This window comes from Mixophyes fleayi, chromosome 7 (assembly GCF_038048845.1).
Source record: "Mixophyes fleayi isolate aMixFle1 chromosome 7, aMixFle1.hap1, whole genome shotgun sequence".
Lineage (NCBI taxonomy): Eukaryota > Metazoa > Chordata > Amphibia > Anura > Limnodynastidae > Mixophyes > Mixophyes fleayi.
The window spans coordinates 5,028,435-5,049,665 of NC_134408.1; the positions used below are offsets into that span (position 1 = coordinate 5,028,435).

The 21,231-nt window shown below is 37.5% G+C and overlaps 1 protein-coding gene across 2 annotated transcripts in view; it reads left to right on the forward strand.

The window, feature by feature from the left end:
* The window catches only part of LOC142097159 (uncharacterized), an 87,186-nt gene extending 66,457 nt beyond the window's left edge, over positions 1-20,729 (forward strand). Inside the window, exons 8-10 of one of the 2 annotated variants that reach the window (XM_075178777.1) lie at positions 13,266-13,383; positions 18,348-18,472; positions 20,345-20,729. In XM_075178777.1, coding sequence (XP_075034878.1) covers positions 13,266-13,383; positions 18,348-18,472; positions 20,345-20,613 — 512 coding nt within the window. In that variant the 3' untranslated portion in view covers positions 20,614-20,729. The remainder of the gene's footprint in view (positions 1-13,265; positions 13,384-18,347; positions 18,473-20,344) is intronic. The other variant, XM_075178778.1, reaches the window with a different exon arrangement.
* The last annotated feature ends 502 nt before the right edge of the window (positions 20,730-21,231 follow it).

Sequence of the window (21,231 nt, forward strand, 5' to 3'; positions counted from 1 at the left end):
ACCCACTCACTTATATGTTATTAAAGTAATTTCATCGTTTTTCAATAAGCAGTGTCTAAGTGATTTATGTGGTTCCAAAGCACAAGCAATTTATTTAGCAAAAATGTAAGCAGTTCAATAAACAAGTACAATACAGCCGATACTAAATATATACATACATACTCTGCACCCGCTGCGCTCCGCTGGTACCAGCTACAGTCCTTTCAATCCAGAAGACTGTGGTCAGAGATGACTGTTTATCTGGTTCCAGGGAGCTGTATATAAACACTTAGTGATACAGTGAAAACAATACAGATGAGTTGGCTTGCTTCCATAGGTTCAGGCTTCAGGAGGGTCCAGTGCAATGCAGGTCATTGGCCAGTTCAAACAACCCCCTCCAAGGGTGGGGGTCAACATTCCAAGGGTGGGGGTCTGCTCTCCAGGGGATGTACTCCGATTTTCCCACCCAGAATCCAGTTTAAACTAGTCTATTTACACTAAACAGACAATATCACTCTAATCATTTATTACCTACAATCTATAACTACCATACGCAGTGTGCGTTCAGTTTGGCGATTGCACCGGATATCTGTGAATAAATTGGGGATTATAATGATACTAAACATGACCTATTTCCAGCAACCTGAACTTAAAATATCACTAAAGTGTTCATATAACCTTGTAATATATAACTATAAACCAAATAACATCTGCTCATAAACGACTGTGGAATGGAACCATTATAAATATGAAATATATAAACAAATGAATGTGTGAGTGTATGCGTGCGTGTTTTATCGTGCGATCACGCCATGCCACGTAAACGTGGCGCACTGATCGCAATCACACAGTAAAACAATATTAATCAATATACTTTCTTTCATCCAATTATACGACTTTGACAGCTCCACCCTTTGATAGTACAATAAACTATCACCTTAAAGATTTTATATGCAGGATCTCAGTACCACGTTTCATTGCTCTAAAATGTAAGTCCCCCTTGGTGTATGACCATGGTGTCTGTAGATCCCAGACAGGTTACCATAAAAGAGAGTCATAATCCTAGAAACAATTTGACTTTTACTATAAAACATATACCTCTGGAGCTTGGAGATAACCTTTTGTATGCCCTTCAAGGATGCAATAGAACAGGTATCAACAATATAGAATATCCTACAACCGTTCTTCATGCCTGACATGTTCACCTGTCCAAAGCATGTCTTTTAGCTCAGACAACATTTAAATAATGCATGTTCATCAATAACATCATCCTATGTCTATCAACAATGTCATATACGATATCCTTTAGCTTGAGTTAGTATATACGCTCTAATAATGTCAACAGTTCTTTTCATCAACACTTGTGGGGCGGGCTATTGTCTGTTCGTTCTTCGCAGTCTCCCAATACTAAAGTTTCTTTGTACGTGAAACAGTGATCGGCCTGCCAAATATTGGGACACTTCAAACTAAGGGACCTATATGTTTTACCTTTCCCCTAGTGACCTCCCACCCCATAATTCTGGTACCACAGGAATATTTAGTGGAAAGAGAACTAGTCCTAGTCTCAAGTGCCTGAGAGATATAATCTCTCAGGCACTTGAGAGCACACCCAGCAATGTTTGGTCTACAACCTTACCCACTCAAGAATGATAATCATTCTCAAGGATGCCTGCTCAAGTCTGAATATTACTGGACTGGCATCGCTGGATGTACTTCTCTTCAACAATGGGGTCAATGTACTTACGGACGTAATACTCCTCAGACAATAGCCCCTCACACTTTCTCCAAGCTCCAAGGTTTCCAAATTTTCCTTTACCCCTGAATTGAATAGAGTAATTGGCTTGACCGATTGTATTAACACCTTCTCCTTCATCCCCAACTCCTCAATATCACTACCTGAACCGGCCTCGGTCCCCTGTTCACAATTGAAAGAATTGACTGTCCTGAAAAGAGAATGAGATGAGAAAAACACAAAACAGGAAAAACTACCAATTCATGCTGGACAACTGTCTTTGCAAAGTCCTTGGCTCAGGTGTTGTTAACTGCAATTGGGGTCTCCCAAAACAGATTCACGAGTGTAATTGGAACCTTTTCTGGGTATTGACTCCTCTGCAGTGTATGTAATGGGTACCTGTGTATCTCTGCTACCCCTAAGGACGTGATGCTGGTCATCAACACTTGGTACCTGTCTGTCAAACAATCTGAGCTTAGGAAATTACAGTTCCACAACTTACTCTCCCAGTCCAACGTCATAACATTTAGTGTAGCACCTCAGGAAACAGTGTTTTGAAGGTTCTCGGTTGCTGTCTCACTATTTGCTTTTCCTCTCAAGGTCTAGAACAGTCTCTCTGTTACAAACTCATCACAAGAAAAAGTCAAACATATTTCAAAAGACATCAGGTTAGGAGGCAGTTTAGGAGTGATTTTGATAGTGGGGAGGACTAGTGGCCAAAGCTACCAGTCACTTCAATCAAGTTTCAACCCTCATTCTAATCAATTTGTTCTAGCTAGTACCGTTACTTTATTCTCCCACTGGTTTGTGGCTAATCAAAAAGTATGTAACTCACTATCACTGCTCATACATTATACAGTTATTACCGATAACATGAATACCCCTATCACCTTTTATAGCTCTAGGGGCAGCACAATGGCTTAGTGGTTAGCACTTCTGCCCCACAGCACTGGGGTCATGAGTTCAATTCCCGGCCATGGTCTTATCTGTGTAGAGTTTGTATGTTCTCCCCGTGTTTGCATGGGTTTCCTCCGGGTGCTCTGGTTTCCTCCCACACTCCAAAAAACATACTAGTAGGTTAATTGGCTGCTATCAAATTGACCCTAGTCTTTCTCTCTCTCTGTCTGTGTGTGTGTGTGTGTTAGACAATTTAGACTGTAAGCTCCAATGGGGCAAGGACTGATGTGAGTGAGTTTTCTGTACAGCGCTGCTGAATTAGTGGCACTATATAAATAAATGGTGATGATGATGATGATGATAGGGATACCATATTGAATAACAAAAGCCCTGAGTTTGACACAGCAATACATTAGACACATTTCAATACACCTTTACAAAGATATATTTCATCGGTACACCAGTGCATACTTAAAGATCCTGCAAGGCAGTAATTGGATGATGTGGATTTGTTTTACCTGGAGAAAGTCCATCTGTAGGAGGGGTATGGGATGGCTCTATTTGCATCGTCTTCTTGACACTCTCTCAATCAAGACAGGACATTGCCTTCCTACTAGATTCAGAAGAAACATCTGGTGCACCCCAATATACTCTTACCAGCTCACACATACCTTCTGTACCCAGCTGAGGCAGACCATGTGCTGCTTCCGCTAGGTCTGGAAGATACACTCTGGCAGCTACTAGTCTACCTTGTCCATCTCTCCTGGGTCCAGAAGACTCCTGACCACCCCCCTTCACCTTACAGTCTGTTTATTCTTCAGGTAACACAAATTTCATATATTAACCAATTTGTGTGTGTGTGTGTGTGTACATAGTTTAAAACAATACAATGAAGAACAAAACAAAACATAGATTTGTCGGTTGTCACATAAAATCCTGCTGTCTATTTGACAACCATGTCCGCCCAGGTGTGACAGTCATGTACAGTTCCGTGTGTAAGTGTGGACTTTACTAACAGCTACTCCAGTTAGTAACTGTCACTGTCACAAGTCCTACATGTAATGTCCTACTTATGTACTGCCATTGCCATAAAAAGTTCTTCAGTCACCTCAACGTCTCCACCTAGACTAGAAAAATGCTGAAGACCAATGCATATCAATTGATTTTCCCTCGGCCAACTCACATGCCATTTTCAATTCTACACATTCAGCTACTTGGCTAAGTGAGAAGGGCGAAGGGATCTATCTCTATAACACTTTCTTCGTCTGTCTAGAAATAAATAAATATAAAACATGGAAATTTTACATTTTCTAGGGTTTCACATTGTGTCAGGTCTTGTGGGAAAAAAATCCTACTCCAATGTTCTACACAGAGATGCATATCTGTATGACTACTTAATTTACCTTCAGCTAGTCTCCTGTCCCCACTCTCTGTGCATATATATAATGGCACACTTTACACAGGAGACAAAAAGGCAGATATGCAATCTATAAAACATGAATCATATTTCCACAACAAAAACATCTGCTTAAAATCAGCAGCTTCTATACACATAAAAATAAACCCTTAGCTGCTTCCGTTACTATGTCAATGTAGTGTGTGTTACCCCTGACTCTGTCTGATGTCACAAATGTCTTTGCCCCATGAATGAGACCATGTGTACGTGTTTTTGTATCTTCTTTACAAGAAAAGAGTGAGATACTGACAAGGGATGTAAAGACTGTGAATTAGGAAAGCAAAGAAATAATAAGAACACAAGGATTTGAAAACAAACAGAAAAGCAGAAAAGGAGATTTTACAGCAAACATGACAGCTGGATTGGACACTATGGGACAATGGCTATACTTATTCCACTAATCCCCTTAGCTATTCCCTAAACTATGACCCCACCCATACTCAACTGGGGGGGATTACATCACCCGTCCAATCCAGTGTCGTCCATTGCTAGCTCATATGGAACTCGGTATCACCATAACTATATATCTTTGCGAAAGACTTCCTGACTTATAATAGAGAAGTGCAAAATTAACCCTTAGTGACTTATACTTTGTATCTCACATGTGTTTCTACCTGAAATACATAAAACAACATTTAGAGCAAAGTATGTACATACTTCATTTTGAATAATGACTCTCAGCCAAATAAATTATCATGAGCCGCTGCAACCTAAAACAAAGTGTCTTACAATGATCCATTGTTAATTTGTCTTTCAAGAGTAATTTTTGTACCCCTCCATTAATTCCCTTGATTACTAAGCATATATTTCTTTTGTTTGTCCTTATCTATGGAAAAAGAAGAACAAGATAGTTATTTTTAAACAACAAAGAAAAACAAACATTTTCAATCCTTACCATCGGCCAGCGATCAGGAAAGTAAATGCAAGACAACATAAAACAAACAAGCAATAACACGAAAATATACCTTTAAGTCAATTTCTTTGTAAACATGCACACTGATACTTACCATTGATTAGCAATTGCCTTGCCTGGTCCTAATCTCCTAGCTTTCGCTGTAATCATTTCTTTACAATCTTTTCTCAAGTGTCCCTTCTTAAGGCAGTTAAAACACTTCGAAGATTTCTGTTTCTTTTGTCCTTTATAGTGGGTTTTATAAATCTGAGGCTGTGAATGTAATCTTTCTAATGCCTGCATACTCACCATCATTAGCCTATCACTCTGTGCCTTTTCCCTTTTACATATGTTTTTATCATGCTCCACGGCAGACTCTCTAATTTCATTTACCGTGAGACCTCTCAAATAAGGCAACGAGGTCTGTATCCTGGTCTTTAGATCCTTCCTGAGACCATTCATTAGTACTGTAACAGCTACTTCCCTGTGTTCCACATTTTCCTTTATATCTGGTATCCCTGTGTACTTAGTCATAGTTGCCAGAGGCCTAGCAAAATAGTCAACTGCAATCTCACTACCTTTTTGTTTGATTGTGAAAATTTTTCTCCAGTCCACTATCACTGGAAAATATATGGCCAATTGTGAAATTATATGTCTAATATTTTCCTGATTATCATCCTCGGTTAAGGATTTATCCTCCTCCAACATACAATCCTTAATGAACATTTGTATATCAGTATCGAGAGGAAGACAGGCTCTAAACACCACTCTCCAATCTTTATTAGTAGGCTCATGTGCATTACCTAAATGTCTAATAAATTTCTGACACTTGGCCAAATATTTTCTAAGATCAGGGAAATCAGACATAATTGAAAACAGTACCGTCCTAGTCCATGGAAAAAGCATTGCTACGTGTTTTATGGGAACTACACCATATTTGTCCGCCTTCCTATTGGGAACTGCTGTTGTGCGGACAGGATGTAAACCTACCACATCACTACATTCTGGACTACTTGCGGGAATTCCTGTTGCAGTACAATGAATGTCCCTCTTTCCATTAATTTCGATATTATTCTCACCAATTTCAGCTGCTGCCCCTGCTGGTGGAATCGTTCCGTTTCCTTGTCCGTGTGATGCTTCTTGCATGTTACTGGCATGGGTAATGGCTGAAATGACGGTGGGTACATATTCTTCTTCTAAAACATTACTCTTATCATAACTTAATACATCATACAAATTACTCATTACATTTTTAACATTTTTGGTATCGGCTGTACTTACCACCCCAACCGCACTTTGCAGCGGGGGCGCGCGTGCCCTCAGTTCTCTACGCTTTGCAACGCTCACTTCCGTTGTATGTGCGCTTCGCAGCATGCCTTCTTTCGCTGAGAACGCATTCACTTGCCACATGTACCCTTCTCGTTGCCACAATTTTAAACAGTCATCAAGTTCAATTCTCATTTTTGTTGATGTAATCAACCACACATTATCTCTAACATTATTTGTCCCATTTGTCGCAGTATGCCATTGCGTACACACCATATTTATTATGCATAATATACCTTGCCACAACAACCGGCCATTCCTTAGGTAGAACACAATTGGCCATCTCTTATTGGCCATGGACGATTTCAACAGGTATGTGCCCTCAGCTCCACGTCACTGAGTACCACTGAACAATGACATACTCAATGGAATACCTAACACAACTGGCATCCGACAAGTGCCAACTTCGCAATACCCTGCCTTTCCTAGTTTCAGTATTTTACAACTGTTAGCACCCGATATTTATCAGAATATCCGTGGTTGCAGCGTACTTCCTCCCACATCTCCCAAGTCACAATCACAGCTGCTCAATCAACCATGCGGTCCGATCGCACCGCTTACAGATACTTACTATCAGTAAACTTTGCGATTACTATTGGGAATGCCGCGAAAACCTGTTATTTTCACTTCGAATATACCTGCCATGTATACGTATATGTGGCGGCTCTTTTTCCCTCTGTTCTTTGTTAGAACAGAACACCACTCACACAAAAGTTTCTTTATATCCTGTTCGCCTTTCAAACAGAACCTTTGTTTTCAGGTCACCTTTGTTCGTCAAATACACCTGAACAACACCCCTGTATCATTTCACCAGTAAATCAACTCTTGTCTGTCTCTTTTCAACAGTAAATAAACTCTTCTCTTATCTGTCTCTTTTCAACAGTTAATAAACTCTTGTCTTTATGCATACTATTCACATACACATACACCTTTTGTTTTCTGCACAGAAAATTAATTTCCCAAACAATAGTAAAATATTTTCAGAGGCTTTAGCAAGCCATTATACTATACATATAACAAACTATCAAAACGACTGTTTAAACACGTGGCAACAACACCGGAAGTGCATATACGCAATGCAGGAAGTACACATACGCTATGCAATGTAATACATTTAAAAATGCAAAACGATCATAAAAATAAACAGTTTTCTTTCTTGTCCATAGATTCGGTTTCACAACACAGAATAATGAAAAGGTTTTAAACGCATTGCGTTCTTACCTGTATATGACGCGTCAATCCACCCTTTGTTGAGGAACCGAAATCCATAGGCCTTGCGTATCGTCCGGTAGCGTAACCTCCGCCAAAAGCCCCCAAATAATTAAAGTAATTTCATCGTTTTTCAATAAGCAGTGTCTAAGCGATTTATGTGGTTCCAAAGCACAAGCAATTTATTTAGCAAAAATCAAAAGTTAAGCAGTTCAATAAACAAGTACAATACAGCCGATACCAAAGATATACATACGTACACCACCCCCTCTGCGCTCAGCTGCACTCAGCTGCCCTCTGCTGGTACCAGCTACAGTCCTTTCAATCCAGAAGACTGTGGTCAGAGATGACTGTTTATCTGGTTCCAGGGAGCTGTATATAAACACTTGGTGATACAGTGAAAACAATACAGATGAGTTGGCTTGCTTCCATAGGTTCAGGCTTCAGGAGGGTCCAGTGCAATGCAGGTCATTGGCCAGTTCAAACAACCCCCTCCAAGGGTGGGGGTCAACATTCCAAGGGTGGAGGTCTGCTCTCCAGAGGATGTACTCCGATTTTCCCGCCCAGAATCCAGTTTAAACTAGTCTACTTACACTACACAGACAATATCACTCTAATCATTTATTACCTACAATCTATAACTACCATACGCAATGTGCGTTCTGTTTGGCGATTGCATCGGATGTCTGTGAATAAATTGGGGATTAGAATGATACTAAACATGACCTACTTCCCGTGACCTGAACTTAAAATATCACCAAAGTGTACATATAACCTTATAATATATAACTATAAACCAAATACCATCTGCTCATAAACGACTGTGGAATGGAACCATTATAAATATGAAATATATAAATAAATGAATGTGAAAGTGCGAGTGTATGCGTGTGTGTTTTATCATGCAATCTCGCCATGACACGTAACACGTGGCGCACTGATCACAATTGCACGGTAAAACAATATTAATCAATAAACTTTCTTTAATCCAATTATACGACTTCGACAATGTATGTAAATAAGTCCTATAATTCATGCTGTAAACATGTGTATTCACTTGAATAACGCTTATATAACTTAATACCATTTTAAATGTATTACATTTTTTCTGTGACTCATAAGTCCTTAATGAGCACTTGTTCAATGTTACATAAACACTCAACACGTCTATACTAGTCTTTTTTCTATTTCTCATGGGGATTAGCCATGATCCCTGTAGTTGTAAGGAAATAGTATTTATCTATGAGTACAGATGATAAGGGTCCTGGGCACATAAAGATTGTGTGCTACTATATGTATAAATTGTGAATATCTATCGAGTGGATCAATATGATAAAATAATTTTTTACTGACAATCACATAATAACTGTTATACACATAAATAGTGGTTCTGGCCAGAACATGATTCAAAAGATATTCTTATGCATGCAAACAGCAAACATAAAACCAAGCCATAGATCTTCAAAACATCATATGGATATGTACTAAATGATATCAAAACCGTTTTTCAGGCAGGATGTGCAGACATAAAGTTAATGTTCAAGAATGGTGGAAAATCACGCACAAGCCAAAAATGTCCATAAGTGAAGAGTCCATTAAAAGTCTCCATTAGGTTCAATCCAATGGTCCAACAAGTCTCTATTTGATTGAAACCGATTGTCCAATGGTGCCAAACAGTCAATTATATTGTTGGTAGTAAAACGATCGTATGTACACTCCAACATGTGAGAGACTGTGTGGGTCAAGTTCAAATTATGTTCCAAGCATTCCCTGAGGAAGCCCGCACTCATATATGAGGGGTGAAACGCATTGAAAATAAGACCATTTTCACTAATTGAAACCTCTATTAACCATCACCGTACTTATCAATATTTATTTATTTGTTCCACTCAACAATTATTGTCCACACGCTTGCTGTCTCTAAAGACAAGCTGCGGTTGATAAGCCAAAAGAAACTTATCTCCAAGACAGGACTGCGCACGCGCACCTTCCTATATTCCATACGGGGCTACAGCAAAAGCAACCATTCGCACCTTGGGGAGGAAAGGAGCGCCTGGCAAGGAGGGAGGAGACATCAACAGCTTTCAGAGGCTGCACTGCTTCATAAAAACGTGAGTTATATACTGGGGGACTTTTGCCACAACAATGCTTGGGACATAATTTGAACTTGACCTATACAGTCTCTCACATATTTGGAGAGTACAAACGATTGCTTTACTACCAACAATACAATTTACTGTGTGGCACCATTGGACAATCGAGACTTGTTGGATCATTGGATTGAGAATAATAGAGACATTTAATGGACTCTTCACTTATCATCATCAGCAACTATTGATATTGACTCGCTCACATCAGTCCTTGCCCCATTGGAGCTTATAGTCTAAATTCCCTAACATACAGAAAAAGACAGACACTAGGGTAAATTTAATAGAAGTCAATTAGCCTACTAGTATGTTTATGGGGTGTTAGAGGAAATCGGAGCACCTGGAGGAAACCCACGCAAACATGGAGAGAACATACAATCTCCACACAGATAGGCCCTGGTTGGGAATCGAATTCATGATGCATCACGCCTTTAGTAACACATATCCCTTGATGTCCTGTAAGTTATTATCTATAGAGGAATTGTATGGGAACCAGGGACATGTAGGTTATTGGTACGAGCGAGGAGAGGGGTTGTAGTGGTGGATGGTGTTTGCTGCTACAAGAGATGAGATAATAGATGCTAAAAGAGGGGGAAAAATATGTGTGTAAGTCAAATTACATTATATAGTTTTATGGAGAATGAGGATAAGCAAGGGATAAGGATAAGGTGGGAGGAAGAAAATTAAGGGGAAAAGAGGAGATGACAGAGAAATGAGAGAAAAGATGAGAGACCGATAGTAGTAGTGGATTAAGAGAGAAGATAAAGGAAACAGAGAGGAAACAAAAGTGACAAATATGAGCAGTAGAAAAAGAGAGATGCAAAGAGGGAGGGACAGGTGGGGAGAATAAAAGAGAGGTGATAAAGGTCTATGATGACTGCTATTGGCAGAAGTGAAATCAATAATATAATAGAATTAAAGATACAATACAAGTGATGAAAGTAGTGTACACTTTTAGACTAAATATGATGAAGAAAAGTAAAATAAATGTTAAAGCATAATTAAGTACCACATATAAATAGGATTATAAATATTAGAAAAAAAAGAACATTTAATACAACAATGAAGATATATGTATTTACTATTTATTTTTATTATTTGATTTTAATATAGTACTGAAATAGAAACATAGATTTGTAGATATTTTATTTTCTTAGCAGCTCTAATGGGATATTTTTTATTTATTTTTTTGTTTTGAAAGCTTGGGATCGGTGCTTTCATGTTCCAAGTGCAAAAAAAGTACAAAGAAAGTGCAAAAGGTGCAAAAGTGTGAACCAACTTTATAAGCCCTCCCAAGACCAAAAGGTCCTTTAAGGAGCAAGGGGTGGGGTTCCTTTATCCTGTGATCCACCAAGGCTTCATCCAGGGTTTGGAAACTTGCTTTCTCTCCCCTTGGAAGGGAAGGCATATTCAGGGTGGTGCAGGTCCCCCATTATAATCAGGAAATTGCAGAGACCATAAGAGCCTACAGCACCCATAGATCCTGTAAAATATAAAAGTGAAAATGGCAAACAAGGAGTGAAATAAATAGTGACATGTGGGTTTGTCCACAGCCTAATGGTCAGAAATTTAAAACATTATCCCTCCCAACCAGAATGCCAGGGCAAAAGGAGGTGATTGCGTGCAAGAACGTTTTCAGAATTTGCAAAAATACCTTAAGAATCACGTGCCAGTGCTGTATCAGTGATTTTCTGGCACCCCCGGATCATCACTTTGGAGGCACATCTTGTCCTTGACTTTCTTCATAGCACCCGGCTTCCTGGCCAGAGGACTAAGGTAGCCTGCCCTGATAAGAACAGATACTACACTTGATCTTAGCTGCAAGGCTGTGAGTGATAATGGGACATTATTATACATAGCACTGTTGTGGTAGAGCACATCTTAAATATTTATTAACCTTTCAAGGTATGTATCAGTATATTGTGCAACCCAATACATTAAGACTCATACATGGATTTTGTATGTCATAATGGCGTCATCTGCAGGAATGCAAATTTTGTGAGCAGTTGGGTGGATCAGACCGCTGATTTGTTTTGTGGGTCGGAAATGTTTAATTGGGTTTCCAGAGGTTGAGAATGAGCACTCAGGGGAGGTCCCTGTTTTACAGGGGGGCATACAGCATTTTTTTCAGCATATAATGACTTGATTTTTATATGTCCTCGGAATTGGTGGAAACCTGGTCTCGTTCTGTACTTTAAATGAGATTCCTTTTCTACCTTCCCACTTTTCACAGGGATGTATATTTCTAACGGAAAAAACACAGTGTATAAAAATTATTCATAAATACTAAGGGTGTGCACCAGCCACTTTTAGTGTTTTGGGTTTTGGGTTTTGGGTTCTGATTAGCTTGAGGTTTTGGGGTCTGATTTGTTTTGCCAAAACATCCGACGAAAGGTTTTGGTTCTGATTTATTTTTAAAAAAGCATAAAAAGTGCTAAAAACCAGTTTTGTGTTTTTTTTTCACTCCTACGCTATTATTAACCTCAATAACATTCAATAACAATCATTTCCACTAATTTCCAGTCTATTCAGAACACCTCACAATATTGTTTTTAGGCCAAAAGGTTGCACCGAGGTAGCTTGAGCACATAATGCCAAAAAAAGAGGTACAAGATTGAATTGTTCTGGGCCCTCCCTCCCACCCCTCGCGAGATTCGACGCGAGACTTGACCGACAGAGCCTCGTTTTCAATTTTTTGCCCGCCGGAAATATCCGAACAGTGCTCGGATCCCGTTCGGATCCGCACTGTTCGGGTGGGCTTGGATTAGCGGAATCCGAGCCCGCTCATCTCTAATAAATACAATAATGACTCATATAAAAAGATGTCCAATCACTGCCATAATTAACCAACGTTATAAATTACGCTTAAACAAGAAATGTTTTTGGAGAGAAACATGCCGGTTGAAATCAGTAGAAATGTTGGTTTTAGAGTACAGTATGTAGATAGTATGGGATTTGAAGTAACAGCACAGTGTGTTTGTTTGCAGTTTGTAAATGAGCATTATTAATTACTAACCAACTATTCATTCATTGTATATTATTTCGTTTTTTTCTACTGATTATAGCAGTGTCTGTTCCATTTCAGCACATAATTTTCTGTGTACTATTTACATGGCTGTGAAGTAGATACTATATCAGATAATGTTACTATATACAATATAGCATGGCGATGTTCCTAGTGAGGTAAGGACAACACAAGGGTGTAGAGCCGTGTGGGATAAACAAAGGTTCATCTCATAACATAACTCTTCCTGTCCAGCCACAATAACCGTTGTTTGTGTTATTTTAATCAATTCATTAATTGTTGGTTAGGAAATGATTTCATACAGACCAGATACGCTAGGACATATTACATTCTATCTCAGGCCTGTGATTGCCATCATATAACATGAATAAACCCCATGAAGTTAAGATATGAGAAGTTACAGACTGCATTGCAAAAATATTCTCCTTCTTGAGTATAACAGGATTTTTTTGTGCTAAATATAATTTAAACATCACTATGGTAACTCATTAATAAAACATCTTCTAAACATGGAAGTTGTATAAAGTGATTTTCTTCGATATCCTTTTATGTAAATATTACATATTCTTGTTATGGTAATAATAATATTTCTATAATTCCAGGTAATGTGCCTTTGGGTGACAATGCAGAATTTCAGGAGTCCTATTGGAATGCAATGGATAAAATAGTTAGAGCAAAGCAAAATGTGAAGGATCTGGTTGTTCCAATATATATATTCAGGTAAACCTCTGATAACTATTGTTTACTAATAAATTTAATTAATTCAATGTACTTGTATCATTGTAATCTTTTAATTCATCTTATAAGAATACAGTGAATGTAAGTAAGGACAGTATTGATAATGATAGTTGTTACTGTGCATGAATTTCACAAAGCAGTAAATAATCTTCCAGTATCTGCAATAACAAATTAAGATAATTTACATTGTGTTAATAGAGTAGTGTTACCGGATTAGACAGTTAAATTGTGTAATTAATGTAGTTCTACCCGATTAACCAGTTACATTGTATCATTAATCTAGTGCTACCGATTTAGCCACCTACATCGTGTAATTAATTAGTGCTACCGGATTAGCCAGTTACATTGTGTAATTAATGTAGTGTTACCAGATTAGCCAGTTATATTGTGTAACACTATTCAAAATTTTTTAAAATATTCTAGGCATCTGACATACAAATGTCTTTTTGCCTAATTTAGGGATGCTGAATTCAGTGTAAAAATCTGTTTATCTCCATAACATCACATTTATTAGATACACACAATTAACAAATGCGGTAATAGCTATATCTGAAAAAAGTAAGATAAGTGAAAATTTCAATTAATCTCTAGAGAATTTAAATATTCTCTTTGTATCCATTTATAAAATGCTATTAAAACTACAGATACGCTTAAAAACTGCTACTACGAAGCTCATAACGATCAGAAATTAGCCATAATGTAATTGTTAATAAAAGATAAAATGTAAAGTCACTTTGCTGTAGGGAAATAGGATGTTGACACTTTTCATTTGTACAGTGTCTCATTGGTCTCTCTATAAATGAACCGGCAGTAGTCCCCCATCATTGCAGGGTCCCAGCATCCTTGGTAGCGATGCTCCATTGTTAGAATGTCTTGGTGAAAATGTTCCCCCTGTTCATCAGTTACACTACCAGGATGTCAGGGAAAAAGTCTAGATTGCAATGTAAACAGTGAATTTTAAGTGACATTCTACAACCCTTATTCTTGTAGTTGTCCAATAGTTCATTCCTTGATGGACACGTAGTTGGCCTCTTTTCTGATCCTTAAGAATCCAGCAGCCTTGAGGGAGGACCAAGATACAGACTCAATTTCCATCAATTGACTGCTAAATATTTAATTCGCAAGCAGTTACCTTATTTGGGGGCTATCAATATGCCTTCTTTTAGCTTTGCTTAACTTGGAAACTGTTCCTTCAGATAACTGAACCCTGACTTTCTTTATCCAAAGCTTTCACAAACTTCTTCACTAGGCCCATCTTAAAGTGAAGCGGAGGTAAAATTATTTTTTGCATCTCAACCAATGGAGTGTACTTGATGTCTTTCTCTTCAGAAACATAGGGTTGTCTCTCTGGACACTTCTTTGTGATATAATGATTTTTAGTGTCTCTGCTGTCCCATGAACAGAGAAAACAACAGTACTTTGTGAATCCGCCTTGCAAACCTGACAGCAGCGAATCTACCTTTAAGTCACAACAAAGATTCCATTTTATTCAATCAATGATCATCATACTTGACTCACTCCATCAACACAGACATACTTTCATATGTTTCTTTTATGTCCACTGCTTGGGCCAGAGGCACTGAAGGGAGTTTGTTCCCGTTATGGAGTAACATTAATGTCAGATTACTCTTCAGAGGTATCAATAAACAGTCGCCACTCACTAGTATTGTGCTGAACATCAAACTCAATCATTAAGCCATTAAAATCAGTACACACATTGATTTTTTCTTTTCAAAAAATGTGGTCAAAGAAAAGTTTCTTGTTCTAAAACTTTAAATTGTTGTACCTTGAGCTACATGTTTCCACTGTTGCAGCCTAGAACCCCACATTTCTGGTTGTTGTTTTGATAGTTTCAAGTCACGAACCAAATCATTTATTTCTCCCTGTTATGATGTAACGTAATTTGTCTTGAGTTTTGGAGTGATACTTCAATGTAATATCTGTATCTTCTGACTCGCTTTCCCCTGAGGTGCCTGAATCACTGGCACAGGAGGTACAGGAACACACAACGCCTCTCCATGAGGCTCAGGTTTTAGCACTGAAGATTTTGGGATATTTGATAGTGTGCTTAGTTAGCACAGGTTGTTCAGGAATTATGGGGTGCCCAGATTTTATCTTGGTCTCAAAGAGCAGTCAACGTACATTTTATACTCATTCTTTATCAAGGCGTTAATAGGCTTTCTTTGACTTTTTGGTGTGAATTTACAGCATACATAACAAAAGTGATCAGGATGATTTACACACCCACGAATTTTAGCGGCTGCTATTACTTCGTATGTACTTACATACAGTGCAAAAAATGTGCTCACGAAGATATGAAATAATGAAATAACGAACACAAGAAAAGAATACCACTAATTTAAAATGGAGAAATGAAAACAATGGTAAAATCACTACTTGCACTGGTCACTATAACTAATTCGGTTGATTAGCCATCAGCCAGAGTGCTGGGACACAGAGACAGAGGCTCTGTCACAAAGCAGCCTACTGTGATAACACCCCCCTGTTATTGATGGTCGTGGTACAGTCGGAGGAGCTTCCTGCTTACTTTCCCCTCTGCACAGGCAGAATCGAGTCTTGTCGAACACTTAATGTGATAAAATAGTTTTTGGATTTAAATTTTTCAAAATATCTCACACAAAATTACATGGAAATTGATATATATCATGTCAGATGCAAAATGACTGTTGAATAGTGTAATTAATGCAGTGTTACTGGATTAACCAGTCACATTGTGTAAATAGTGTAGTGTTAACAGATTAGCCAGTTATAAATGAAACTGACATATGCTACATATGAAACAGACCATGGGCTAGATTTACTAAGCTGCGGGTTTGAAAAAGTAGGGATGTTGCCTATAGCAACCAATCAGATTCTAGCTTTCATTTATTTAGTACCTTCTACTAAATGACAGCTAGAATCTGATTGGTTGCTATAGGCAACATCCCCACTTTTTCAAACCCGCAGCTTAGTAAATCTAGCCCCATGTGTTGATTACATCCTGTACTATAGTCATACAGCATCTGAACTATTCCTTTTCCACCTGCACCTAGAAGTTGCAGGTAGAGGTCGGCAAATTACCTTATTTTATGCTTTTAAAGCCTCATACCCACTGGGGATAAAATTATTTTACTATGTACTCTAAATGCCAGTTACAAGTATGTAAACAGATGTGAAAATAAACCCATTCAATTATATGGGACCATACTCATTTGTGTTTTTACATGCACTTAATGTGAGTTGTGGTGCATGTTTTACAATCATTTTGTTCCATTTTAGAGCTTTTAAACACCATTGAATAAGTCCTTTCATCTCAATAGGAACACAATGTGAACATAAGCCAGCTGCAGATTACAGGTGTTTACTCGTGCATTTTGAACATACATTTGGAAAGAGGATGATAACCTCTTGTTTTGTTACAGACACATGTTAAATGTATACAAACCACATATAAAATATTTATGTGACACACATTACGTTTTTTTCATGTAAAAAGAAAAGCCAGTTGGTTTGAGATCTAAATGCTTCTTTCTAAATATAAAACTCTACAGAACTGAATTAATGACAGTTCAGAACTATAATTATTATTTTTTTGCTTTTGCCATCTGTAAAGTTTCTGTATTCTGGTTACTGTACTCAGAACACTGGAGATGATTCTCCACAGGGCTGGTGGCAAAAGAACAGAAAGGAACCAGAACCAGCATTACAGTTTGCAAAAACACACTGGGCCTAATTCATCTTGGAAGACAATGTGAAGGCAATTTGAGTTTTTAAAAATTGGATATAAATTGCACCCAGGGACGTCTGTATTCAAATGTAAGCGGATCTCAAGAAATGCTGCCATCTGAATCTGGGTATCAGTACACTCTGACTATGTGGTACTTGCCGTATGCAGACAGACAGAACACAGTAAAGAACAAGCAAGGTAACCCTGGCGCTATATATGGTAGTGATCAGGAGATACCAATGCATGAGGTCTGCAACCTCAAAAAGATATATAAATAAAAAGAAATTGCAATGGTATCTCAAGCCACAATAAACTGAAATTACACTGTAAATACATTTTATTAAACACATAAAAAAATCACACATATAAGTGATAATGCTACTTAATGTCAAACAGGTTAGACAATATTTTTTTTTTAAAAAAAGCAAACGACTGACCGTTGCAGCTTATGGAGCGTTATCCCGGCTTTTGAATGCTTCAGTAGCCATCTGGTTTCCTGGTAAGAAATTGCCATTTTTTCTAGATTGTATGGAGTATAACCTCCGGAATTGAGTATCTATTTTATTTCTTTTTATTTAGACAGAACACAGTGCAGGATACGCACGATGTATATGTGCAATATAATGTCATAACTATTACATACATTTACGACTCTTAACACTATAATCATTACTAAAAATACATTTTGAAAGAAATGTATTTATTTATTTTATATGAAATACATAAATCAGGATGTTAATGTGCACTGTACATAAAATGCATTTTTACAGTTTCTTACAAACACATGTTCTAGCATGTATACGTGTAGTCATCACTATCAGTCAGCACTTATACCTTACATGTAGCTGGTGCAAGTGATATGACTAAAAACACGTACCTGAGAGATGCCCAGAGCCTGAATAGGATGAATGTGTGTGCGTTCAACCTTGGCATGCCCTTAATGTACATTGACTACGTGCATACACCCCTTTCCGCCCCCCCCCCCCCCCCCCCATTTTGTCCAACAAATCGTAGGCTGTCGGAAGTGTCATTTGTGTTGGACATGAATTGGATACAATTGCGTTCACTGGTGTAAAGTCGGTTTCTGAGCATGCACATAACAATTTCTCTCAAGATATGGCAACGCTGCGGGACCTATGTCCGAAGCTGAATCAGGCCCATTTAGGATTGTAAACTGGTCTAACCTCATTTCACCTGATCTGTTTTATATTCTTTTTAGGGAAGAGAAATACAAATATATAAGTTTTAAAAAAATAACATCAAGAATACCGGGGCTTGCAAAATATACTGGAGAAACATCAAATAAGATCCAGATGCTTACAAAATATACTAAAACAATAACAGGTTTGTGTCATATTACGTGGTTTATGATTGGATTTGCTTATGTGGTTTATTATTGAAAACAAGGACTGTGATTATACATTTTCTTTGTTTAGAGCATGTCCTGTAACTTAAAAAATATTTCAAAGTTAAGTATTTAAAGTACAAAATAATTACATTACAGTCATCTTCACTGGTCAAATTATGGACCAGAATGAGACATGTCTCGTGATTCAGTTTACAGAGGTTTGATTTGCTGATTATATATTTTTGAATTTGCTGCATGTTATTATTTACTGACTGATAATTCTGGTGGGATTTAGTCTTAGCAGGCAATAATACAACTAATGTCTCTGATGAAGTAGTAGTATATGTGACAGGGTTACTGAGGGACTTGTATGCATCAGAGAGTAACCCGTCACTATCATTCTATAGTTCTACCAGCACCAGTATACTCTGCAGCCATTCCCAAGTAGGTTATGTAAACAAATCTTCAAGTAAACTCCACTGAATCACAGTTGGGAAGTTTTCTTTTCCTAGAGGCTGGAGATATAATGGAGTGAACCTCTTGCACCACTAGCACAATAATTATATATCTGGAGACTATATGCAAATAATTAAACTGACAATCTATCGTGATTCTATTACTATCTATAGATTACTATCTATCGTGATTCACTATTTGTGTAAGATTTGGAATTTCTGTTCTTTAGTCAAAGCAACGTGTGAATTCACAGTCCACATGGGGTTAATGACTGTAAAGTGAAGTGTGTGTTTGAATTGTATATTTTTTAGCCACTGATAGAAGTTACATTGTATATATAATACCAGCTAATATTTTGTTATCAATTTTATACTGTAATAAATATTTTTCCAAGATATCAGTATTATTATATTTATTGAATTGTAAGTGCAGTCAGTCTTTGTTTTATTTACATTAAATATCTTACCACTTTTCCAATCAATGTTATTTAAATTGATTAGAAAACATTATCCAGCAATGTTTTCTTCCAGAGCATCGTGATGTCATACATGGAGAGATATTCTTAATATTTTTCCTAACATTCTGTGAATGGTTGAAACTTTCAGCCAATCAAAGCTCAATGTATACAAGTGAGCACATGAGAAACTCTAAAGTGACATAAAGGGGGGAGGGGGACAAATACTTAGCAGGTTTTTGGGGTTAAAGTTAAACCCTTTTTTTACACATGTGTAATTACAATGTGTCTTTGTTACCTAATTAGTAAACAGGTATCCCTTTCCCCAGTACATTCGGATCGGGGTGACCACAGAGTTGGCATGTCTCAGGTTTATAACAATACGGGGTTGAGAATAAGGCTCCTAGCACTACGTTTCAGGTTATTTATTCTCTCACTAACACTGGTGCAGAAGTTGCCTGGATGATCTCCCTCCCAATGCAAGGGACTTTTTTTAGTGTTACCTTTGCCTCACATCACATCACTAACACTGATGTTCCAGCAGTGTAGTCAGCAAGTAGTCTGAAGGATTTGTCATAGCCACCATTTATTCTACTATAAGAAAATCGCTCAGCAGCAGAGGAGTATAAATGCTCAGCTCATGTTTACAGATTCTGCAAATATTAAGACATTACAGCATTTTATGACTATTAGGCTAATGAACCAATAAGAATGTATCTATTAATCACATGGCCTCAGACCTATACAATTTCTTCATTCCTAAACACCTTTTGTTGCTTCATTCAACATGTAATGAGAGCTATTTGGTTTATCTGTTAGAAGTGTTATCCTGGTGAATTTGAGAAACACTTGAGAAAGAAGATCCTCTTACCATATACAGGGTAACTGTTCTTAAACAGATCCTCTAACTTCCCATTACCTGCAGCTGATGTCATTGTTCTCTTCTTGTCTCCTCCAGGGTTTTCTCCGACTTTCATATTTAATAAAACGACCCCTGTGAATGTCGAGTCTGTCTGGAAGAACATAGATGTGACAGTGATTAATCTGGAAACAAAACCTGATGCTGGATCTTTACAAGCATTTGAGAAAGAAGAGACATTGCTTAATATCTTAAAAAAGGTTCTAGATAATGTGGATATGAAATTACAGAGGCCATTAGATAGAGAGAAAGAACATATCAAACTGAAGGTCGCATTGCTGGATATAATGCATGAGATTTTAAAGTGAAAAGATAATGAAGGAATCCAACATTTTTTTAAATCTAAATTAGTTATATGAAAATCAAAGACACAGAACTTAAGGAGATGAATCGTAATATTGTAATTTTTAAATCAAATAAATATAATTGAATTTAACAATCTTGTCACAACTCTCCTGTTTTTCGGTGAATTAAAAGAGCGACAACAAGTGTAACTGTTGCTGTTATTGCCTATGTGTATGTTAATCATGTACTTACAGGGAACTGTGATTTTGGGCTTCATTTAATGTTAGATGCATTTACACCAAGGTAGGTATATAATTGATGTCACAAGAACAAGCATACTTATGTGTTTATGTCTAAAATGTGTTTAACTTAAAAATAGTATTATTTGTGTCAGACACATGTCAGGTATAACAATTGTGTGTAGTCGCGCCTATAGCTGGTGTAGAGATGTTTCTTGAGCGTGTTAGTAGTAAATACTAAAGTCACATTATCATATTTGTACACAATATAATAATGTAATGAAGTGTCATGTACACAAGACAGAATTATGTCTTTTCAGTCTTTAATAAATATGAAATTATTTTATTCCATAGAAAATGTAATTAATTACAAACACATAAACATCTGTTTAGCTCTTTAAA